The sequence below is a fragment of the Equus quagga genome, chromosome 2 (assembly GCF_021613505.1).
Source record: "Equus quagga isolate Etosha38 chromosome 2, UCLA_HA_Equagga_1.0, whole genome shotgun sequence".
NCBI lineage: Eukaryota > Metazoa > Chordata > Mammalia > Perissodactyla > Equidae > Equus > Equus quagga.
The window spans coordinates 72,607,986-72,633,585 of NC_060268.1; the positions used below are offsets into that span (position 1 = coordinate 72,607,986).

At 38.3% G+C, this 25,600-nt stretch overlaps 1 protein-coding gene across 6 annotated transcripts in view; it reads left to right on the forward strand.

The window, feature by feature from the left end:
• OCA2 (OCA2 melanosomal transmembrane protein) overlaps window positions 1–25,214 on the forward strand; it is a 358,682-nt gene extending 333,468 nt beyond the window's left edge. For 4 of the 6 annotated variants that reach the window (XM_046655122.1, XM_046655123.1, XM_046655124.1 and 1 more), the window contains one exon: window positions 24,551–25,214. In XM_046655122.1, the coding sequence (XP_046511078.1) occupies window positions 24,551–24,635 (85 nt within the window). In that variant the 3' untranslated portion in view covers window positions 24,636–25,214. The remainder of the gene's footprint in view (window positions 1–24,550) is intronic. The other 2 variants (XR_006887681.1, XR_006887683.1) reach the window with 1 other exon arrangement.
• Window positions 25,215–25,600: the final 386 nt, after the last annotated feature.

Sequence of the window (25,600 nt, forward strand, 5' to 3'; positions counted from 1 at the left end):
CTTAAAGTAGACATTTATCACTCTGAACTTTCCTCTTAGAACTGCTTTTGCTGTATCCCTTAAGTTTTGGTATGTTGTATTTCCATTTTCATTTGTCTTAAGGTATTTTTTTATTTATCTTTTGATTTATTATTTGACCTATTGGTTGTTCAGTAGCATGTTGTTTAATCTCCACATATTTGTGAATTTTCCGGTTTTCTTCTTGTTATTGATTTCTAGTTTCATGCTATTGTGGCCAGAAAACATGCTTCATATGATTTCAATCTTCTTAAATTTATTGAGATTTGTTTTGTGGTTTAATATATGATCTATCCTGGAGAATGTTCCGTGTGCACCTGAGAAGAATGTATATCCTGTTGCTTTTGGCTGGAATGTTCTGTATATCTACTAAGTCCATCTGGTCTAACATACCATTTAAGACCAATGTTTCCTTATTGATTTTCTGTTTAGAAGATCTATTCATTGATGAAAGTGAGGTATTAAAGTCCCCTATTATTATTGTATTGTTCTCTATTTCTCCCTGTAGGTCTATTAATATTTGCTTTATATATTTTGGTGCTTCTATGCTGGGTGCCTAAATATTTACAAAAGTTATATCCTCTCATTAGATTGACCCCTATATCATTATAATGACCTTTGTCTCTTATTACTGTCTTTGTCTTAATGTCTGTTTTGTTTGTTTGTTTAACTACCCCAGCTTTCTTGTGGTTTCTGTTTGTGTGGAATATCTTTTTTGATCCCTTCACTTTCATTCTATGTGTGTCCTTACATTTGGAATGAGTCTGTTATAGGCAGCATAGATGAGTCTTATTTTTTTTCCATTTAGTCACTCAGAGTCTTTTGATTGGAGAATTTAGTCCATTTTCATTTAAAGTAATTATTGATAGCTATGATACTTGTTGCCATTTTGTTAATTGATTGTTTTGCAATTTCTTTGTCCCTTTTATCTGCTCTTGTTCTTTTCCTTTGTGATTTGATGATTTTCTGTAGTTGTATGTTTAGATTCCTCTCTCTTTATTTGTGTGTCTACTATAGATTTTTGCTTTATGGTTACCATGAAGCTTACATAAAACAACTTATATTTATAGTATTCTATTTTAAGTTGATAACAACTTATGTTCCAATGCATTCTAAAGCTCTACATTTTACTCCCCCTGCAACAATTTATGTTTTTGATGTCACATTTTACTTTTTTTTTGGTGAGAAGATTGGCCCTAAGCTAATCTCTGTTGCCAATCCTTCTCTACTTTGTATATGGGATGCCACAACAGTGTGGCTTGAGTGGTGTGTGTAGGTCTGTAGTCGGGATCTGAGCTCACTAATCCAGGGCCCCTGAAGCAGAGTGTGAAAACTTAACCACTATGCCACTGAGCCAGCCCCTTCATTTTACATTTTTTTATCTTGTGTAGCCATTAACAAATTATTATAGTTATTTTTACTACTGTTTTTTTAACCTTCATACTAGCTTTATAAGTGATTAACCTACCACCTTTACAACATTAGAGTATTCTGAATTTTACTATTTATTTATCTCATGTCTATTACTCACCATATGTTATATATAGTGAGATTTATACTTTCATATGTTTTCCTGTTACTAATTACTGCCTTTTCGTTACAACTTAAAGAAGTCCCTTTTTTACAACATTTCTTGTAAGGCCAGTTCAGTGGTGATGACAAGCTAAAGGCTTTTGCTTATCTGGAAAACTTTATTTCTCTTTCAATTCTGAAGGACAACTTTGCTGGGTAGAGTATTCTTGCTTGGAAGTTTTTTTCTTTCAGCACTTTGAATATATTGTGCCACTCCCTTCTGGCCTGCAAAGTTTCTGCTGAAAGATATGCTTATAGTCTTATGGGGGTTCCCTTGTATGTAATAAGTTGTTTTTCTCTTGCTGCTTTTAAGAGTCTCTTTTTGTTTTTAACTTTTTCACTTTAATTATAATGTGTCTTGGTCTGGGTCCCTTTGAGTTCATGTTATTTGGAACTTTCTTGGCTTCCTGGATCTGGACATCTGTTTCCTTCCCCAGGTTGGATAGTTTTCAGTTATTATTTCTTCAAATAATTTTTCTGCCCCTTTCTCTCTCTCTCTTCTCCTTCTGGGACCCCTGTAATATAAATGTTGGTACACTTCATGTTTTCCCATAAGTCCCTTAAGCTATCTTCACTCTTTTTCATTCTTTTTCTTTTTGCTGCTCTCATTGGCTGAATTCCACTGCCCTGTCTTTGAGTTCACTGGTCCTTTCTTTTGCTCCATCTAGTTTGCTGTTGAACCCTTCTATTATATTTTTTAGTTCAGTAGTTATTGTATTCTTCATCTCTGCGACTTCTATTTGGTCGTTTGTTATATTTTCTCTGTTTTTGTTGAAATTCTCACTTTGTTCATCCATTCTTCTCCTGAGCTCAGTGACTATCTTTATGATCATTATTTTGAACTCTTTATCAGGTAAATAACTTATTTTTGTTTCATTAAGGTTGAAAGCCCAATTTAGTAGGCCTCAAAATAATGTGGAATGTGGTCCATCAGGGCTTGTTAAAGAAAGCTTCTCCACATTCATTATTTCAGACTCTTCTTCTCTGAGAAAGGATGATAGGGACCCCTGTGTATTTCCCAGTTAAGACTGGATACCTCTTGGCTATGTAGAAAATTCAGAAGAGCAAGATGTAAGTCACTCTGGAGGATCATCACCACCAAGGCTCCCACATGTTGGCTGGAGTGCCAATTTAGTGCAGTTCCTGGTACAGAAAAGTCTCAAGATCTATTAAAGAGAGGGAAGGAGAGAGAGAGGGCAGGGAGGTGGAATGGAGGGAAGAAAAGGAAGTGAGAGGAGAAATGGAGGTGAGGAAGGAGCAATGTATAGAATGGATTACAAGAAAAAGAGGCAGAGAACAAAAACACCATGAAGAAAGTGAATACAACAGCCCATACAACCATAAATATGAGCCAGAACTATAGTTACAGCATGGGAATATTTTTTAATGGAAAATTATCTGAAATATTTAAAGAAACAGAAATTTAGGATTTCATAACTGACAGACTACAAAGGCTAGGTAGCAAATTGTGACTTCAAGGATTAAAATTAAATACTAGAACAAGACTCATACCCAAAAGAAATGCCAGGAGGTAGCCCCGGGTCAAAGGTGCATATGAAGGCTTTGGTGCTGGACATTGTTATGGATTAAATTGTGTCTCTCCCTCAGAAATTCATATATTAAAGCCCTAACTTCAAAATGTGACTGTATGTGGAGACAGGGTCTCTAATGGGGTAATTAAGGTAAACTTAGGCCATAAAGCTGGGCCCTAAACCAATCTGACTGATGTCCCAATAAGATAAGGAGATTTGGAAATAATGTGCTCACACACAGAGGGAAGATCATGTGAGGACACAGGGAGAACACCACCAGCTACATGCCAAGAGGGGGGCCTCAGAAGAAACCAACTCCACCAAATCCTTGATCTTGGACTCCAGCCTCTGGAACTTTGAGAAAATAAATTTTTGTTGTTTAAGTTGCCTGGTCTGTAGTACTTTGTTATGGCAGCCATAGCAAACTAATACAGACATACAGACTTCAAAGGATCATCTAGGGGCAATGCCCAGGCAGGGCGTGGATAGAGCCTGGGACTGTGGACTCACTGGCATTCATCTACAGGAGGGAGATTATGAAAACCACCAGAGGAATGGGTTGCCAAAGATAAGGAACAGAGAAAGAGGAGAGAAGATTTGAGGATAAAATATCAGAGATCTATTTTAATAGATTTGTCTATTATTAATAGACTTTTAATATTTTAGTTGATAGTGGGGTATATTTTAATAGAGGAGCCAATGACATGGAGAGATCATCCAAAAATTGGGGCAACCAGTACAGCACAGCCCCTGTAATTAAAGGAAAGGAGAGCAGGCGGTGGAAAGAGAGCTTTAACAAAGGAACTGCTGAAGGTGAAGGAGGGGAAAAGTCCTGACTGTGGGACTGTCAGACCACTTTCAAGTTGGTGTATTCCACATGTGGAGGACATCAACCCTGCCTGTGATAGACTAAAGAGCAAGTGTGGGTCAGCTTCTAGGTTAACATAGGGTCAGAGTATCAATCCCTGTGGGCACAGCTTCTTATTAATAGATATAAAGAATAAAACCCCAAACACAGAGAAGTTCTACAAACTAAGTTCAGCAAGAGTCTGGAAAGAATTTCTAGAAACCACGAAACAAAGAAGACTGGATTGATGTATTAGTTTGCTAGGGCTGCCATTACAAAGTACCACAGATTGGGTGGCTTAAACAACAGACATTTATTGTCTCACAGTTCTGAAAGGTGGAAGTCTGAGATCACGGTGTCATCAGGGTTGGTATTTTCTGAGGCCTTTCTCCTTGGCTTCTATATGGCTGTCTTCTCCCTGTGTCCTCACGTGGTCTTCCCTCTGGGTACACATCCCCAGTGTCTCTCTGTGTGTCCTAATCACGTCTTCTTATAAGAACCAGTCAGATTTATCTAGAGCCCATGCTAATTACCTCATTTTTAACTTAATTACTCCCTTAAATGCTCTATCTCCAAATACAGTCACATTCTGAGGTACTGGAGGTTAGGGCTTCAACATATGAATTTTGAGGAACACGATTTAGTTCATGTGATAGTTAATTTTATGTGTCAGTTTGGCAGGCCATGGGGTGACCAGATTAAACATTATTTCTGAGTGTGTCTATGAGGGTGTTTCTGGATGAGATTAGCATTTGAATTGGTAGACTCCATAAAGTAGATTGCCCTCCCCAGTGTGAGCGGATGTCATCCAATCTGTTGAGGGCCTGAATAGAACAAAAGTGGAGGAAGGGAGGATTTCCCTTCCTGCATTTCTGTTTAAGCTGGGGCATCTTACCTCATCTTCTGACCTTTGACTGGGGTTTAAACCATGAACTCCTCTGGTTCTCAGGCTTTTGGACTCAGACTGGAATTAAGCCACCAGCTTTCCTGGGTCTCCAATTCACCAGACAACAGACTTTGGGACTGCTTAGCTTCCATAATCGTGTAAGCCAATTCCTCTTAATAAATGTCCATATATAGATAGATACATACATATGTACATTAAAAAAAATTTTTTTAATGTAAATATATATATATATATATCTATCTCCTATTGGTTCTGTTTCTCTAGAGAACCTGAATAATAGAAGCCATAACAATTGAGAAACATAATTGGTCCCATGTGTGCTTCAATGGCTGAATCTCTTGCCAGAAGAACTGTTTGCTTAAAGGTCAGAGAAATGGAGACTGTCTGGACAAGAAAACACTGGAGCCATCCACCATGCATGAAGGCACAGCACTAGAGGTGAAAGTAGTCATGGTTCAGAGGCTACATCCATCCCCACCTGACGATGCTGGGTGACCAGGTCCCCTCTGGAAGCAAGGCAGGAAGTTCTGGCATGGAGTATGAGGAGATGTGAAGGCCTCATACTTGGGCCTTTGCATTTGTGTTAGAACATGAACCCTCTTTCTTGCTGCCGGAGCTGTGAGGGCAGCCAAGTTCTCATCTTGAATGCAAATAGGCACAGGAGCCCCAGTTGTGCAGGTCAAGGAGATTTCCATGTTTTCACCTGGACATGGAACCACACCAGCATTTGGCAGCAGATTTTAGGGGTTCAGTGACAATCTATATGTATTGGGAAGCAAGCTCTGGGTGGACTTTGCTTAGATAATTATATTAAAAAGGAAATGAACAGCAGCAATGATCGAAACATAATTGAAGAAAATATACTTGTATATTAAAAAACACAAAAATTGATTTTGGAATATACATCAAAATATGCTCACTATGTCCCAGATAAAATTAATTGAATGATATTCATGCCACGACACAGCCTGTCATTATTTTTGGTAACAAAGAAAGATCGCATTTCTATAAGAACCCAAGAACCTTGTACGTACAAATAGAAACAAAAGTAAGTGAACCTCCAACTCTTGGACATTATTAAATGCCCAGTGACAAAGTTTTGAAAGGAAGTGTCTGTGATCCCAAGGTTCTAACTTCAAATCCAGTCAAGTGCCATCTATCTACTAAAGTTACAGAAAACTTTCTGTGTCTCTGTTCCTAACCAGTTGTATGACCTCAAGTAGTTACTTAATCTCTCTGGGCCTTAGTTGTGTTATCTTTAAAAGTGGGAGAATGGCAAAAATAACCGAAACAAAAAGTAACAAATGTTGGAGAGGTTGTGGAGAAAAGGGAATCCTCATACACTGCTGGTGGGAATGCGAACTGGTGCAGCCACTATGGGAAACAGTATGGAGATTTCTCAAAAAATTAAAAATAGAAATACCATATAACCCAGCCATCCCACTACTGGGTATCTATCCGAAGAACTTGAAATCAGCAATTCCAAAAGTCCCATGCACCCCTATGTTCATTGCAGCATTATTTACAATAGCCAAGACATGGAAGCAACCTAAGTGCTCATCAACTGATGACTGGATAAAGAAGATATGGTGTATCTATATACAATGGAATACTACTCAGCCATAAAAAGGATAAATCGTCCCATTTACAAAAACGTGGGTGGACCTTGAGGGTATTATGTTAAGTGAAATAAGCCAGATAGAGAAAGAAAATCTCTGTATGACTCCACTCATATGTGGAAGTTAAACATGTAGACAAAGAGAACAGATTAGTGGTTACCAGGGGAAAGGGGGGTGGGGGGTGGGCTCAAAGGGTGAAGTGGTGCACCTACAACATGACTGACAAACAATAATGTACAACTGAAATTTCACAAGGTTGTAAACTATCATAATCTCAATAAAAAGTTTTTAAAAAGTGGGAGACTAATACTACCTATCTCATAGTATTTTGTGAGGATTAACTGAATTAATAAATGTAAACCTGCCTGCCTGATATGTTATCACTCCCAGATGTCATCTGCAATTATTATAATTATCAGATAGCCATCTTCCTCCTCCTCCTCATCAATATATCAAGTGAGTAACCATTCAGGAAAAACACCACTTCTATCATTTCCTGGAAGTAATTACTTAAATATGTATTCCAGAATTAAGCACTCAAGTTATGCAATTTGTGGAAAGAAAATGATGAGTTATAAACACTAAGATAAACACATAGTTATAGAAATAATTAATGTTGTAAATAGACTATTAAGTCAAACTAAACTAGATAAGCAAAATGTTTCTAAACAGAAGATATACATTGTAAATAATAAGAATTTAACAGGGGCCGGCCCCATGGCTGAGTGGTTAAGTTCTTGTGCTCTGCTTCAGTGGCCCAGATTTTGCCAGTTCAGATCCTGGGTGTGGACCTACACACTGCTCATCAAGCTGTGCTGTGGTGGCATCCCACATAGAAGAACTAGAATGACCTGCAACTAGGATATACAACTATGTACTGCAGCTTTAGGTGGGGAAAGAAAAAGAGGAAGATTGGCAACAGAAGTTAGATCAGGGCCAATCTTACTTACCTAAAATAATAAGAAGAATTATTTAACAAATATAACCTGAGTCTACAATCTCATATTGAATTAATGGAGACCACAGAATGTATTAAGGTATTACTGAGATAACTTAAAACTTCCTGTCTTCTTTGTCTTTCATGGGAGGGTCAAAGGATATTGGTTTATTTATTTATCTTTAGTAAGTGAGGCATATAGATTTACTTTTATTATTAAATACTTTCACTGTTAGTACAATTAAAATTTTAAATCTCACTGTATTGATAAAAGCAAGTCAAGAGAATTTATATATTAAAAGTATAAGTAAATAAACAAAAGAAAGAAAACAAAGGAAAAATTTTAAAACAACAAAGCACACACCAAGATTATATAAGGAAAGCCAAAAATATCATTAAAAGTGAAGAATCAAAAATAGTGAATAAAAATCAATTCCTAGCTGGATTTCCGCTTTAAAAACAGCTATCAGAATAATATATATATTATTCTAAATGTTATTATTCTAAATATTATTATTAAATAATTAATATAGAAAGGTTAAAAATAAAACTATGCATAAAATAAGTCTGGCTAGTATAATTGAAAAGATAATAAAGGTAGAAACATATATAACATGGAATACAGAAGTCATGTTAAAAAATTCAATGAACAGAGTCAATATAATAGTTTTGGATTGCTAAAAATATAGCATCAAAAGGAATAAAATAAATTCAGTCAGAAATAAAATGAGAAGTTAACATAAACTTCATTGGTAATGGAAGACCTACATATGACACTATCCGTTTCTGATAATTGAAATATGAGATATATAATCCTCTTTATTTTCTATGGAGAACATGCCTTCTTTTCAAGAGTCCACAAAACAGCTATAAAAATTCATCATATATTAAGCCATGAAGACAATCTCAATGATTTAATAACTGAATATTTTCAAACAGTAGTCTCTGACCACAATGCATTAATAGCAAATTAAAGATAAGAGAAAAAAAATGACACCCTTTACATAAATTAAATCAAAAGAAGTAATAATAATAGAATAGAAATTGTAGTACTAATAGAATTTGCAGTAGTAGTAACAAAAACAGTAATTAGTGTATGCCATTTCAAGAGCATTTATAAAGTATTAGACCATTTAATAGCTGCTTTATGCACTATATTTTGAAGTTCTTTGCCTAAAATATTATTTTATAGGAAGATTAGGCTCAGGGAGGTTGGCTGCTTGTTGAAGTTAAACAGAAAATTCAGTTCACACCACCAGGTTTTGCTTTACCCAACCCCGTGGTTCACCAACAGCTTATTCAGCTCCAAAGAAGAAAGCAACTTGGCAGAGTTCCAGGAAGGCCTTAGAGCCAGACTTAGGGGTCTGGCTCTAATCAGCCTTAGCTATTTTAATTGTTTTTAAATTGAAGAAAAATAATTACAAATGAAATAGCGCAGGAAAGAACCACAATATAAAGTCAAACTTACTGAAGTAGAAGACTGATAATGGTAGAACTGGTAAGTCAAGAGGTGATTTTATTTTATTTTATTGAGGTCATAATAGTTTGTAACATTGTGAGATTTTACTTGTGCATTATTTTTTGTCAGTCACCATATAAGTGTGCCCTTTCACCACTTGTGCCCACCCCCCATTTCCCTTCCCCTTCGGTAACCACAAAATGGTTCTCTTTGTCCGTGTGTTAGTTTATCTTCTTCATCTGAGTGAAATCATATGATATTTATCTTTCTCTGTCTGGCTTATTTTGCTTAAAGTAATACTTCAAGGTCCATCCATGTTATTGTGAATGGGATAATTTTGTCTTTTTTATGGCTGAGTAGTATTCCATTGTATATATAGCCCCATCTTCTTTATTCAATCATCAGTCAACCGGCACTTGGGTTGCTTCCATGTCTTGGCTACAGTGAATAATGCGGCAATGAACATAGGGGTGAATAAGTCTTTTTGAATTGTTGATTTCAAGTTCTTTGGATAAATACCCAGTAGTGGGATAGCCGAATTGTATGGTATTTCTATTTTTAATTTTTTGAGAAATCTCTGTACTGTTTTTCATAGTGGCTGCACCAGTTTGCATTTCCACCAGCAGTGTAAGATGGTTCCCTTTTCTCCACATCCTCTCCAACATTTGTTATTTCTTGTCTTGGTGATTATAGCCATTCTAATGGGTGTATAGTGATACCTTAGTGTAGTTTTGATTTGCATTTCCCTGATGATTAGCCACATTGAACATCTTTTCATGTGCCTCTTGGCCATCCATATGTCTTCTTTGGAAATATATCTGTTCTTATCCTCTACCCATTTTTTCTTTTGGGAGGAAGATTGGCCCAGAGGTAACATTTGTTGCCACTCTTCCTATTTTTGCTTGAGGAAGATTGTCACAGAGCTAACATCTGTGCCAGTCTTCCTCTGTTTTGTATGTGGGATGCCGTTACAGCGTAGCTTGATGAGCAGTGTGTAGGTCCACGCCTGGGATCTGAACCTGCCAGCTTGGGCCGCCAGAGAGGAGCACGTAAACTTAACCACTATGCCACTGGGCAGGCCCCCCTCTGCCCGTTTTTTGATCAGGTTGTTTTTTTGTTGTTGAGTTGTGTGAGTTCATTATGTATTTTGGAGATTAACCCCTTGTTGGGTATATGAATTGCAAATATCTTCTCCCAGTTGGTGGTTTGCCTTTTCATTTTGTACCTGGTTTCTTTGGCTTGCAGAAGCTCTTTAGTTGGAGGAATTCTCACTTGTTTATTTTCTCTTTTGTTTCATTGTCTGAGTAGACATGGTATTCAAAAAAATCCTGTGACCAATGTCAAAGAGTGTACTGCCTATATTTTCTTCTAGGAATTTTATGGTTTCAGGTCTTACCTTCAAATCTTTGATCCATTTTGAGTTAATTTTTGTGTATGGTGAAAGATAATGGTCTACTATCATTCTTTTGCATGTAGCTCTTCAGTTTTCCCAACACCGTTTATTGAAGACTGTTCTTTCTCCAATGCATGTTCTTAGCTTCTTTGTTGAAGATTAGCTGTCCATAGATGTGTGGTTTTATTTTGAGGCTTTCCATTCTGTTCCATTGATGTGTTCCATTGTCTGTTTTTGTGCCAGTACCATGCTATTTTGATTACTACAGCTTTATAGTATATTTTGAAGTCAGGGATTGTGATGCCTCCAGCTTTGTTCTTTTTTCTCAGGATTGCTTGCTATTTGGGGTCTTTTGTTGCCACACATGAATTTTAGGATTCTTTGTTCTATTTCCATGAAGAATATCATTGGAATTCTGAACGGGATTGCATTGAATCTGTAGATTGCTTTAGGTAACATGGACATTTTAACTGTGTTTATTCTTCCACTCCATGTGCATGGAATAGCTTTCCATTTCTTTATGTTATCACCAATTTCTTTCAATAATTTCTCACGGTTTTCATTGTGTAGGTCTTTCACCTCCTTGGTTAAATTTATTCCCTGATATTTTATTCTTTTTGTTGAAATTGTATGAGGGATTGTATTCATGAGTTCTCTTTCTGTTAGTTTGTTATTAGAGTATAGAAATGCCACTGATATTTGTAAGTTGATTTTGTACCCTGCAACTTTGCTGTAGTTGTTGATTTTTTCTAATAGTTTTCTGATGGATTCTTTAGGGTTTTCTATATATAGAATCATGTCAGCTGCAAACAGCAACAGTTTCACTTCTCCATTCCCTTGGATTCCTTTTATTTCTTTTTCCTGCCTAATTGCTCTGACCAAAACCTCCAATACTATGTTTAATAAGATTGGTGAGCATGAGCACTCTTGTTTTGTTCCTGTTCTCAGAGGGATGGGTTTCAGTTTTTCCCCATTGAGTATGATGTTGGCTGTGGGTTTGTCATATATGACCTTTATTATGGTACTTTCCTTGGTACTTTCCTTCTACACCCATTTTACTGAGAGTTTTTATCATAAATGAATGTTGGATCTTGTCAAATGCTTTCTCTGCATCTATTGAGATAATCATGTGGCTTTTATTCCTCATTTTATTAATGTGGTATATCACATTGATTGATTTGTGGATGTTGAACCATCCCTGCGTCCCTGGTATAAATCCCACTTGATCATGGTATATGATCCTTTTAATGTGTTGCTGTATTATGCTTGCCAATATTTTGTTGAGGATTTTTACATCTATGTTCATTAGCAATATTGGCCTGTAGTTTTCCTTCTTCATATTGTCCTTGTCTGGCTTTGTGATCAGGGTGATGTTGGCCTCGTAAAATGTGTTAGGAATTGTTCGATCTTCAATTTTTTGGAATAGTTTGAGAAGGATAGGTATTAAATCTTTGAATGTTTGGTAGAATTCTCCAGAGAAGCCATCTGGTCCTGGACTTTAATTTTTTGGGAGCTTTTTATTACTGTTTTGATCTAATTACTTGTGATTGTTCTATTCAGATACTGTATTTCTTCTTGATTCAGTTTGGGGAGGTTGAATGTGTCTAAGAATTTATCTTTCTTCTAGATTGTCAATTTGTTAGCATATAGTTTTTCATAGTATTCTCTTATAATCCTTTGTATTTCTGTGGTATCCATTGTAAATTATCCTCTGTCATTTCTAATTTTATTTATTTGAACCTTCTCTCCCTTTCTTTTAGTGAGTCTAGTTAAGAGTTTGTCAGTGTTGTTTGTTTTCTCAAAGAACCAGCTCTTTGTTTTCTTGATCCTTTCTAGTCTTTTTTTTGGTTTCAATTTCATTTATTTCTGTTCTAATTTTTATTTCCCTCCCTCTTCTGACTTTGGGCTTTGTTTGTTCTTCTTTTTCTAATTATGTTATGCATAGTTTAAGATTTCTTATTTGAGATTTTTCTTGTTTGTTAAGATGGGCCTGTGTCGCTATGAGTTTCCCTTTTAGGACCACTTTTCCTGCATCCTATATGAGTTGGTATGATGTATTTTCATGCTCATTTGTCTCCATATATTTTTTTTATTTCTCCTTTAATTTCTTCAGTGACCCATTGGTTGTTCAGTAGCATATTGTTTAGTCTCCACATCTTTGTCCCTTTCCCAGATTTTTTCTTATAGTTGATTTCTAGTTTCATAGCATTGTGGTCAGAACAGTTGCTTGATATGATTTCAGTCTTCTTACATTTATTGAGGCTTGCCTTCTTTCCCGACATATGGTCTATCCTTGAGAATGCTCCATGTGTACTTGAGAAGAATGTGTATTCTGCTGTTTTTTGATGGAGTGCTCTCTATATATCTATTAAGTCTGTCTGGTCTAGTTTCTCATTTAAATCCACTAATCCTTGTTGACTGGATGATCTATCCATTGGTGTAAGTGGGTTGTTAAGGTCCCCTACTATTATGGTTCTGTTAATATCTCCTTTGAGGTTTGTTATTAGTTGCTTTATATACTTTGGTGAGCCTGTATTGGTTGCATATATATTTATAAGTGTTATGTCTTCTTTGCCAAGTGTTCCTTTTATTGTTATAAACTGCCCCTCTTTGTCTCTTATTACCTGTTTTATCTTGAAGTCTACTTTGTCTGATGTAACTATGGCAACACCTGTTTTCTTTTGTTTGCCATTATCTTGGACCATTGTCTTCCATCCCTTCACTCTGAGCCTGTGTTTGTCTTTAGAGCTGAGATGTGTTTCCTGGAGGCAGCATATTGTTGGGTCTTGTTTTTTAATCCATCCTGCCACTCTGTGTCTTTTGATTCAAGAATTCAATCCATTTACATTTAGAGTGATTATTGACATATGAAGCCTTAATGCTGCCATTTTATCTCTCATTTTCTGGTTTTCTGCAGTTCCCTTGTTTCTCATCCTGTGTATTTCTGACTACCAATTCAGTTTGGTAGTTCTCTATGATGGTTTTCTCAGTTTTCTCTTTATTTATCATTTGTGTCTCTTTCTGATTATTTGTGTACTGGTTACCATGAGGTTTGTATAAAATCTCATAGATGAGATAGTCCATTATCTGATGGCCTTGTATTTTCTTAGACTAAGCCAATTCCATCTCTTTCCTCTTCCCCTTCTAAGTTACTATTTTCACAACTTGTTCCATCTTGTGTTATGAGTTTGTGGTTAAAATGATGAGATTTTATTTATTTTTGATGTTTTCCTTCCCTTTGTCCTTAATTTTATAATTAAGTGTTTGCTAACCTGTCCTGATAGAGAGCTGCAATTTTCTTTCCTTTTTTTTTGATTGGCACCTGAGCTAACATCTGTTGCCAATCTTTTCTTTTTTCCTTTTTCTTCTTCTTCTTCCAAAAGCACCCAACACATAGTTGTATATTCTTGTTGCAGGCCCTTGTAGTTGTGCTATGTGGGATGCCACCTCAGCATGGCTTGATGAATGGTGCTAGGTCTATGCCCAGGATCCAAACTGGTGAAACCCCAGGCTGCCAAAGTGGAGTACACAAATGTAACCACTCAGTCACAGGCCTGGCCCTGAGAGTTGCAATTTTGTGATATGGTCTACCTATTTATCTCCTTTCTCAAGGATTTGTAACCCCTTTGTTTTTTTTGTTCAGGTATGAGGGGCTTTTTGAGCATTTCTTTTGGGGGGGCAGGTCTTGCGACAATGAACTCCCTTAGCTTTTATTTATTCAGAAAAGTTTTTATTTCTCTGTTATATCTGAAGGATTTCCACTGGATAGAGTATTCTCAGCTGAATGTTTTTGTCTTTGAGAATTTTGAATATATTGTTTCAATATTTCCTAGCCTGTAAGATTTCTGCTGAGAAATCTGCTGAAAGCCTGATAGGGGTTTCTTTCTAACTTATTTTCTTTTGCCTTGCTTCCCTTATTATTTTTCCTTTGTCATTTCTTTTTTTTCCAGCTTTACTACTATATGCCTTGGAGAAGGCCTTTTTTACACCGATGTAATTAGGAGTCCCAGTGGCTTCTTTCACTTGTTTTTCCAGCTTCTTCCCCAGGTTTGGGTAGTTCTGAGCTATTATTTCTTTGAACAAGCTTTCTGTTCCGTTTTCCTTCTCTTCTCTCTCTTGAATATCTACAATCCTTATGTTGCATTTCCTAATTGAGTCAGATATTTCTCAGAGAATTTCTTCATTTCTTTTTAGTCTTAGTTTTCTCTTCTCCTTCATCTGAAGCATTTCTATATTTCTGTCCTCAAGACTGCTAATTCTCTCCTGTACAATATCAGCTCTGTTATTCAGGGAGTCCAGATTTTTCCTTATCTCATCCATTGTGTTTTTCATTTCCAACATATTGATTTGGTTTTCTTTATAGTTTCAATCTGTTTTGTGAAGAATTCCCTCTGTTCATTAATTTTGTTCCTGATTTCATTGATCTATCTATATTTTCTTGTAACTTGTTGAGTTTTTGTATGATAGCTATTTTGAATTCTCTGTAATTTAGATTATAAATTTCTGTGCTTTCAGGATTGACTTCTTGGTGCTCATCATCTTCCTTCTTGTCTGGGGTATTAATATATTTCTTCATATTATTTGATGGCATGGATTTGTGCCTCTGCATAGTGACAGTATCTGGTCACAGCTTCCATCTGCCACCACTGGGAGGGGGTCAAGAGCTGTGTATTCTGAGCCCTTCACAATCCGTGGCTCACTCACAGCTGCTGTTTTTCTATCTTCTGTGCAAGCACTCTCACCAACCAGCTGAACTGGAGCACTGGTTGGGGGGAGGGGTGCTTTCTTTTGCCTGCATGATCCTTGGAGTGTTCTCACTCTGCCCTTGCTATCTGCTCTCTAGGTGTGCTGGCTTGATGAGGATACTCCTGCAATAGCTTACGCTCCTCTGTGTGGGGCTTTCCCATGGGCTATGGGGGAACTTGGAGAGTGAAGGTGTTCCTCTGGAGGGCCACTTCTCCCCTCCTCTCAGAGCTGTGCACAGTCCCATACCCTGGGTTGCTGCCTTTAGTGGAGGGAGAGGAGATCCCCTTACCTTCTTCCGCTTCCTCTTGGGGGTCCAACACCTCCACTTTTAGATATATGGCTGTGTGAGTCTCTTAGACATCTTTTGTGTTGTGTGAATGTCCTGTGTTGGTTTATGAATGTCCTTTTCCTTGTCACTTCAGGAGAGAGTCTAAGGGAAGAGCTCACTCTACCATGATGCTGATGTCACTTCTCCTAATTTTTCTTTTTTGGTAAACATTATTGATATTATAGATTAAGCCTTGGCATCAATCTAGAAAGAGAATGAAAAAGCAAAAATTAACAAAATTAGATATTAGAAAAGGGAACATAGCAGCAGAGGTAAAGATTAAAGTTATATTTGAATATTACATCTATGGCTAATAAAATTAGAATTTTTAAAATGAATGTTTTTCTGGAAAAAATATAAATTACCAAAGTTATTTTAGGAAGTAGTAGAACAAATGAGTATTCTCTTTGAGCTTTCCCAAACCCATTCTTCTCTTCTTTGCCTGCTAAATTCCTACTCAGTGTTGAACACCAAACTCACTGGCTGGGCACTACCCAGTGGAGGAGTTGCTTTTGGTACTTCCCTACAGAATCCTGAGTCCATGCCTCTGAATAATGCTCACTCTATGGTATCACAAATTTGACTTTCTATCTGCCCTTTTCACTGCTACTTGTAGGCAGAGACTGCCTGTTATTTTGCTTTATATCATCAGCATATTATCCAACACAGCATGCAATGTAAAGGACAAAGGCATCTAGTAATTTAAGAGGATTTGGAGTGGAAAGGATGGCAATTTACTGTGATAAAGGAAGATCTGGAGGTGTTTATAGGCCAGTAGAAGATGCCAATCAAAAAGGAGGCATGAAAGGTATGGGAGAAGGAGACACTTGATGGAGAAAGTTCTTAGAGGAGAGCCAAAGAGATACAGTCCAGAATTTGAGTTCAACACTCAGAAGAGGGAAGAAAGAAAGGAAAAGTCAAAGGCTTGCTGGGTGGAGATGAGGAACATTGCTGCTGCTCAACTTGGATAAACGTAATGTTCTTTAAAAAGTCAGAAGGAAGGCCGTATTGTGAATATGGGAATATGGGAGAAGGAGCAAGGAAGTTTTAGAAGAGGTGTTGGACAGAACCTTATAGGGAGTCTCTACATGATCTCAAATATCCACAGGGCTTTCTGACTCTCCATTCATGTTCAGTGGGAATGCTCAGGGGTAAAGGGGCTTCCACAACATGGAGGGAAGTTTAAGGAAGTGAGAGGCTGGCTGATTGCAGGTCTGACAGAGGGAGAGATGAGATTCCCAGCCCTGTGGATGGCTGAGAGCACTGGTGCTGGTCAAGAGACCATGTGTGGTGGGGCACCTCAGAGAGGGAGCTGGCTGAGGTGGGGCACAAAGTGCAATGAAAATGGTTTTTCTCAGAAAGAGAAAGACTGAGACATGATTTTCTTAAACTCTTTCTCTTTTGTTTGCTAAAGACTGTAGCTTCATTTCATAAGACTGAATGCATGAGAAAGAAACCACCCAAACTGGAGTTTATTCTGGTGAAACAAAAGCAAATTATTAGAATTCATCCTCAGATGCCTTTTCCTTTCCAAGCTTTTCCTCTTCACTTTGATGCGTTGCTCCTTGCCATACTTTCTGTACTGTTTCTCTGTCACTCTCCCAAGTGCTTAGCCCTATGAACTCTACTGCTGGCTGCTGGCACCAATGCAAGGTGATGGAGAGGTCACTGCAGGAACCATGAGGCCCACTTCCCCATGGATGTGCCTCCTCTCTTCTGTAGCCCTCCTTCTGGCTCACCACCATTTCCCACACCTGGAACTCCTCTTTTAGTGGGAAACACAATTATGGGGCTTTATTTCTAAGAAATATGAAGCTTCTTCAGCCTTTCTTCACGAAGAGGTTTAGCTAGTTGTCACCCTGGGAGACCCAGGAGATGAGGCAGGTGGCTGTTCAAATTTCAAATGGGGGCTGAGGATAAGAAAGTGATCCCTGGGGCTGGCCCTGTAGATGAGTGGTTAAGTTTGCATGTTCCACTTTGGTGGCCCAGGGTTTTGCTGGTTCAGATCCTGGGCATGGACCTAAGCACCACTCATCAAGCCATGTTGAGGTGGCATCCCACATAGCAGAATTAGACGTAGACACTGGAGTATACAACTATGTACTGGGGGGCTTTGGGGAGAAGAAGATAAAAAAAAAGATTGGCAACAAGTGTTAGCTCAGGGCCAATCTTTAAAAGAAAAGAAAGAAAGTGATCCCTGTCCTGGGGCCTCTGACAGGCCAAGGGGCTGAAGAGTACAGCTCTCAGGAGTCTATTGTCTACGGAAGGTGGGGCAAGCAGTGTGAGCTGTGTGCATCTCCACAGGCCTATAGAAGCAGAAGCTGTGCTTCATTACTTTTGCAGAAAGGCAACAGTGAAATGGCTTTCTGATTAAGAACTATAGTCATAGTGTGCTATAAGGCCTTTTGGAAAGGAAAAGTAAATGGGAAGAATGGTTTCAGTCTAGAACTCAAGTAGGAGACTTCATTAGCAAACATTTCTTTTTGAAAAGCAGGTCTCTTTTCAGTGTGCAGGGCTCTGCTCTCAGCATCATGCTGACCTCCATTGGAAATGGCAGGGTTCCAAGGCAGCTCATATCCCAGCAGTGTGGAAACCTTGGTTCCTTGGAGTAGTATGTGTCATCACAGGCATGTTTTTAACCTAAAACTGAATTCATCTAATGCAGAGTTTGTACGGGCATCCATGTGACATTTTGCATCTTGATTTGTGATTTGATGTTCAAGTGTTTTTGTCTTCTGTAACAGAATATGATTTTTGGAGCCAGAATGGATTGAAAATAATCCTTGAGGGAAATGAAAGCATAATGTGATGCTGGATGCTGAACAAATGTGCGTTTCTTAGGTCTTTTGGTGAAGTTGTTGCTTTTCTGAGAGACTTGGGGAGCAAGACAAATGGATCTTCTGGGAAATGGAACAGCTCCTGGTAAACATGGAGCATAAATATGTGTATTCAGAGTTCTGCTGGCAGTGACAGGAAGTCATTACTGTCCTCCCTTCAAGTAAATCTCACTCCAGGGGACTCCTGCCTGAGTAGCGAGTGAAGCATTGAAACATCACTCAAGCTAACCATACTCCCGCAAGAAGAAGCGGCAGGGGCTTTCTCCAAGAGGGAACACACCAACCTTAGTAGTTCCACTGGAAAAACTGCCCCATCCTGGTCTTTACTCATCAAATAGTCAAGTGTGTAGCGACTATTGGCAGTGCTGCCATCAAACTGCCCAATAAACAGCTTCACACTTGTCTTGACCCTAACATTGAAGGATTCTTTTTGTGTGTGTATGACTTCCAAAATGTATAGGGAAAAGGCTGCCCTGATTGGCTTGCTTGCCTGGTGGAGATGTGTGCAGAGGGTGGCAGAGCCCCTGCAGGCCTGTCTCAAGATGGTTTCTCTGAAAAGGCCTCACTCCAGCGACTCCCCTTCCAAATTCTCCATCCAGAGCCAGCATTCCCTGCATCAGCTCATGGCCATAAACCTGCCTTTTCGGATACTTTCCAGGTGCAAGTTGTGCTGCACTGGATATTATGACAGGCCCCAGCCACTGTGGCTATTGAGCCTTGAAGCGTGGAAAGTCCACATGAGTTGTACTGTGAAGAGAAAACCCACACTGGATCTCAAAGATTTGGTGTAAAAAACGAATGAATTATATTACATTAAAATTTTATGTTGATTATATGTTAAAATAATGTTTTGGATATGTTGGGTTAAATACATTATTAAACTTCCTTTCACCTGTTTTCTTTCACTTTTTAAAATATATGGTAATATAAATTTTGAAATTACATAGTAGCTCACAGTATATTTCTCTTGGCTGGTGATCTGGGAATTCCTTGCATTTTGAGTGGGAGCTGATAAGCTAAGTTTTTTCACCTTCCAGACTGGAGGTCTGGATGCTTTTCTCCATAACAGGGGGATGGCAAACATTTTCTGTAAAGGGTCAGAGGTAAATCTTTCAGACTTTGTTGGCCACATGGTATCTGTTGCAACTCCTCAAATCTACTGTGCTGTCATAGCTCTAGAGCAGTCAAAGATAATAAGTAAATGTATGTGAGTGGCTGTATTCCAATAAAACTTTATCTATAAAAACAGGCAGTAGGCCAGATTTGGCCTGGGTGCTGTAGTTTGTTGGCTTCTGGTCTTTAAAAAGGGGCAATACACCTAGATGAATTCTCTTTGGATTGTAAAGTGCATTTTTCATTCATGGAATCCCTACTGTGGGCATCTTTATGGGTTAAGGGCTCTTTCAGGAATCTTATAGTACACACAAGTATCATTTTATTATTCTTTGTTGGCATATCATAACCCAACTAGCGAGGATGAGGCTGGAATCTAAAGTACTAGAGCTGACATTTGAAATAAATTCCTTCTCTCTCCTTCTGCCTCTCTTTCCTATCTTTCTCTCTCTCTGTCACTTTCTCTCTCTCTTTCTTTTATTGATAGGGCTTATATCTGCTATTTTATTTTTGTTTTCTGTTGATTACCTCTCTTTTTAGTTTCTCTGTTTATTCTTTATGCCTTCTGCGGGTTGCTTGATGACTTCTCAGAATTCCATTTTGGTTTGTCTGTGTTTTTGAATACATCTCTTTCTATAAATTTTTTGGTGTTTGCTCTAGTTATTATATTATAAATACATAATGTAATACGGTTAACTGACATTTTACTAGTTCCAGTCAAATGTAGAAACCTTGCTTCCATTTTGTCTGTTTATGCTCACCAGTTTATAATATAATTGTCTTAAATATTCCTCTGCATTCTTTGAGAATCACATTAGACAATGTTATAATTTTTGCTTCAAGCATAATTTAAAAACTCAAGAGGAGAAAGAAAGTTTATCGTATTTAAGCATATTTTTGCCTTTTCTTTTATACTTTCTTCCTTCCTGATGCTCCAAGATTCCCTCTTTTACCATTTCCTTTCTGTGTGAAGACCTTCTTTTAGCAGTTCTTTTAGGCTAAGTTTGCTGCTCTGTTAGTTTGTCCTCACCAGAGAATGTCACGATTTCTGCTGCAGTCCTGAAGGTTATTTTTGATGGCTATAGAAATCTAGGTTGGTCATTCTTGTCTTTCAGCAACTGAAAAATGTTATTCTACTTTCTTCTGGCCTCCATGGTTTCTGAGGAGAAAACTGTTGTTTTTCCTGTAGGTAAATTGTCATTTGCCTCTCATTACTTTGAAGAATTTTTCTTTTCTTTAGTTTTCAGGAGCTGATTATGTTGTGCCTTAGCATAGATTTTTGGGGGTCTATCCTTTTGAGGGTTTTCTTAGTTTCTTAAATCTGCAGGTTTATATCTTTTACCAAGTGTTCAGCTATTATTTCTTTGAATACTTTTTCATCCCTATCCTCTTTATCCTCTCATTCTGGGGCACCAATAACACAAATGTTAGATCTTTTGTTTGTGTCCCACAGGTCCCTGAGAGTTTGTTCATTTTTTTCCCCTCTTTTTTCTCTGTTGTTCAGATGGGTGATTTTTATTGTATCTTCAAGTTCACTGATTTTTTCCTTTGGGCTTTCCCATCTGTTATTATGCCCATCCAGTTAGACTTCTATTTCAGTTGTTACCTTTTCAGTTCTAAAATTTCCATTTGGTTCTCCTTTATGTCTGTTTCTTTTCTGAGACTTTCTGTTTTACGTTTGTTTAAAGTGTGTTTGTAATTGCTTGTTGAAGAATTTTTATGATAGCTGCTTTGAAGTCTTCATCAGGCAATTTCAACATCTGTATCATCTGTTAGTGTTGATATCTGCTGATTGTGTTTTCTCAAAAGTTGAAACATTCCTGGGTCTTAGGATGTGAGTGAATTTCTGTTATATCCTGGACATTTTGGGTGTTATGAGATTCTGGATGTTATTTAAATCTTCTTCTTTAGCATGCCTCCTCTAACCACACTGGTGGGAGTGAGAGGGTGTCACTTCATTACTGGCAGGTGGAGGTGGAAGTCCAGGTTTCCCACTTGAACTCTGTTAACACTCCAGTGGGGGAGAGGAGCCTCTTTACTGCTCAGTGGTATATAGCAGTGGGGGATTGGAGTTCTGCTCCCCACTATGTCTGTTCTGTTACCACCCTGGCTGGAGTGTGGAGAGGTGCCTCATTTTTCTCTCCATGTGACCACCAACAGCTTGCTGACTTTGTGGAGGTGAGGTCTTACTGCTACTGGAAGGTGGTAAAAGTCTTGCCTTACCACTGGGTCTCTCTGAAACCACCCCAACAAGAGAAGAGAAGGCCTCTTAGCTCCAGGTAGGGGTCAAAGTCCAGGATCCCTGTGCAGTCTTCGCTGACACCATAGGAAGAGTACTTTGTTATAGCCTGGTGAGGGTAGACGTTCTGATTCCCCACTAGGCCTTTGCCAGTGGGAGTGGGGTGGGGGTGGGCTGTAGCTTTTTTTTTTCCTGTGGTATTTGGCTGGAATAAGGCAGCTATTATGTAAGAGTTTTCTCTCTTGCTATACTGCTCCTTTCCTCATCCTTTGGCTAGAGAGAGCAGACTTTTCTGGTTTTTTAATTTTTTTTCTACCATCCACTAATGTTTCCCAGTTTTCGGCTTCCCAGCACTTAGTCTGGGATATATGAGGAACCAAAAAGGAGACTCATTATTATGCTGTTCTTCAGGATCAGAGTCCCTAGCTGGCCTGCTCTCTTGTCTACACCATCAGAGTCTCCTTAAGTTTGTTTAGATATAATGCCCAGGCTTTTTAGCTAGGCTTTTAGAAGGAGGGCTAGGAAGAAATGCATCCACTCCATCTTGCTTCAGAACCAAAAGCCTGATCTGTAGTTTTTAGTTTGTAAAACAATTATATTCTCTTTTCCAATAAACCCTCCATGTGTGTGGTTAAATTTCTTACCATCAAACAAAACTCATGCTCCAAGAAGTCACTCCAGGCTTTACCCTTTTGTTTTGTGCACTTTCTAGTGCCAGTCAGCATGTACTCAGGGTGAGGAACACTGGCCTGAGGCTAACATTTGCTGAGTGCTCATTATGAATCCAGACACTGGTCTAAGGTATTTATAGGGGTTAACTCATGTAATTCTCATAACAACTTTAGTAAGTAGGTATTATTATTACCTCCATTTTATATATGAAGAAATTGGGTCACGGAGATGTTTAATACTTTCCCAAGATCACGTAGCTGGACAAGAAAAGAACCCTGAACTAGTGTGTCAGGGTGCCTGTCATGTGGGTTTTGAAACCAGTAAAATAGGCCAAAACATCATCTCTGCCTCTTAGTGGTGGCAGACTTTGTCAAATTCCCTAATATAACAGAGTTTCAGTTTCTTATTCTATAAAATAGGGATAATATGATCTGCCTTATTGTGTTTGGGAAATGATAGATAACGTCTATTTCTATGTCTATGTAGTCCCTGGTATATAGCAGATGTTCAATAAATTACTTGTTTATGAGTAGTGCATCGTCATTGTATGGTTTGCCCATATCCATAGGGAAGTAACACATGTAGTGATTAAGAGTGTATTCTCTAGAGTTAGACTGTTGGGGTTTGAATTTCTGCACTATAGCAAATTATCCAAGTGACCTGGATAAATCTGCTTACTTCTCCAAATCCCATCTATGCAGTAGGTATGATGATACCAATCTCAAAAAGTGGTGTGTGCAGTTGATGAGGTCATCCACATGAGGATCTTGAGTGTCTAGACACTGAATGAGCAGTCATGTTTCTGATGGAGTCTGAAGGTTTGCATTAGTCTCGGGTGATTCTTCTTCTCAGGGCTGGTGCCATCCCTGAGACACCAGCAGCTCTCACTGGGAAGCATGGCAGAACCATGTATGAGGAAATTTCTCTGGACTTGGGCTTTCCAAGAGCAAGTTCTGCTTTTTGTGGGATTCATCCAACAAGGCAGATTTGCTTCTGAAACGTGGTTGGGTGTGGCAGCACCCACATTGAGGTATTCAGCATCTTACCTGACACCAATTCATTCTACTCAATCTGTCACAGTGGAAGGAAGGCTTTGCATTCACATGAAGATTTTCAATGATGTCTTTGATGCTTAGAGTTGGCCAGAAACTGTCCGTAGATTGTATTTTTCCAGAATTCAGTGATCAGGGCTGACAGGTTTCAAACACGTTCAGCTATTAAACAACAAAAAAAAGTTTACCAATCTCAAGAAATTTGAGTAGTTTTACTGAAATTTATTGTGCTTTGTTTTTTGTTTTATAAAAAGAAATGCGTTCAGAAGAGAAGTTGCTACCTTCTTGAAATGCCCAATTCTGCTCTAGGATTAAGGAGTTGCTTCACTCATGGATGCAGTTTTTGTGTTTATATTATAGCTTTGTAGAGAGAAACTTGCTGTAGTTCTTTCTCCCCACATGCATGACCATGGAAAGGAAGATTGTCATAATCCTGATTATTATCATTATCACACACTAGGCTCTTGCCACTGAATTTTTAAGCCTTTTGGAACAAAACCTGTGACCTTTGCAGGGACCTCCCTCAGTGACAATGTAGCACTAAGCAATGGCTTTAAAACATGGGTTCCAAATGCCAAGTGGGAATTTATTAGGATTTGTTAGTTAGGATAGGAATTTGTGGAGATACAGGTACATTGTGGGAAGCATGTAATGAGGGAAACTTTCATCTTCTCATGATTTCTTTTGTATTTGTCCATATCTATCTACACATCTTGCACCTCACTGAATACAGAAGAAAATCTTGTTCTTCACTCTTCCCTTCTTTAGACATGAGATTATTTTCCAATCCTACCTCTCAAGCTCTCCCAGCTTTAAGTGTGAGGAACTTCAGGGGTCTATGGGAATCTGACCTTTCTGGGAAACCAGTTCTCTTGGAAGGACAATTTGAAGATGAGGCAGTCATAGGAAACATCCAGAAATTTAAGTAATGGGCCAGTTACCTGACACTGACAGTGTAAGTCCTCATCAAGACCACCCCTCTCATGTTGTAGACAAACAAATTGAGACTCTGAAACATCAGTTAAAACTTTGCAAAAACTTTAAGCAGGTCTCAAATAAAATGGCATACCATGGGGAATATCTAATGGAGGTGTGCCTCCAGATCATCTAGGCTGAAACCAACTTCTTGATTTCTAATAATAAGAGGTAATTAACTTTGTGGATATATAAGGCTCCCAAGGCCACATTCTTTTGCAATAACATAACTTTATAATGAGTTCAAATAGCACAGTACTCACCAGACACCAGTCCCCACAATCCACTTCTCTTTGTGTTTCAGGTTGGGCTTCCCCATGATGGTCGTCTCTTGCACGGTTGGGATGTGTTACCTCCTTGTTGCTCATGTCGTGTTGGGATGGAATTAATACATATACATCATGAGAAGACTAAGGGAAATTTGACCCATCACCAACATCAGTAGAAAACTCCCCTAACACCACTCTTGGAGAAGAAAAGGTGCTTACCATGGGGTGCTCTGGAAGGAGATTTTTGGCACCCTACTCTTATTCAGGTGAATGCTGGCTAGTCGTGGAAAATACAAGATAACTTACCCAAGACTCTTCTATAGGAAAATATGTGTATTTCAAAACACATCTGACTATGCTCTGTAAGAAAAGACACAAATGCAATATTATACCCCAAATGGCTTGTGCTGTTTAACTCTCACTTTCCTGAGGCTATCCACAATTTTTCTTCATGTAATCACTTTTCATGTTAAAATAATCAGAATTTAAATTGTGTATTCTCTGAATACATTCTCTTCCTGGGAAAAGGCAGACAGTTTGTAAGGAAACATTTTATGTATTAAAAAAAATCTATCACTTGACAAAATGTTTTAGATTTGTTAGTCTCTTAGTTTTTCCATAGTTTACATTATGCAAAATTGCATTTTATCCATTTGTGTTTTTCTCTGGAGTTGTTAAATCATCAATTAAAAGTCCAGAAATTTGACTTGCAGAAGGTCATAAGTGCTTTTTTGAAATAATATTTTACATAGTTAACAGCCTAGAATAAACTTCAACTTTGAAGGTGGTGCATGCTATTTCAATCAATTACACAAAAGTGTGGTCAATACACTCAGCCCTCAGCTGCCCGCAGGACTCTGGGGGTTCTGTCAACGTTTGTTAAATGCTATTCTTTTGCGGAACATACACATGGGGCAAGGATAATCAGAGCAAAGAGCAGGAGGGAGTGCTGTGCTTCAGCTCAGGTCTCGTCTGCTCTGCTTGGCCAATACCATGGCTATGCCCCAGACGATGGACCTCTTCAGTTTTTAGTCTACTGTGTGTGATACCTAGAGATGAAGATGTTTACTGTGGACTCTGCTCAG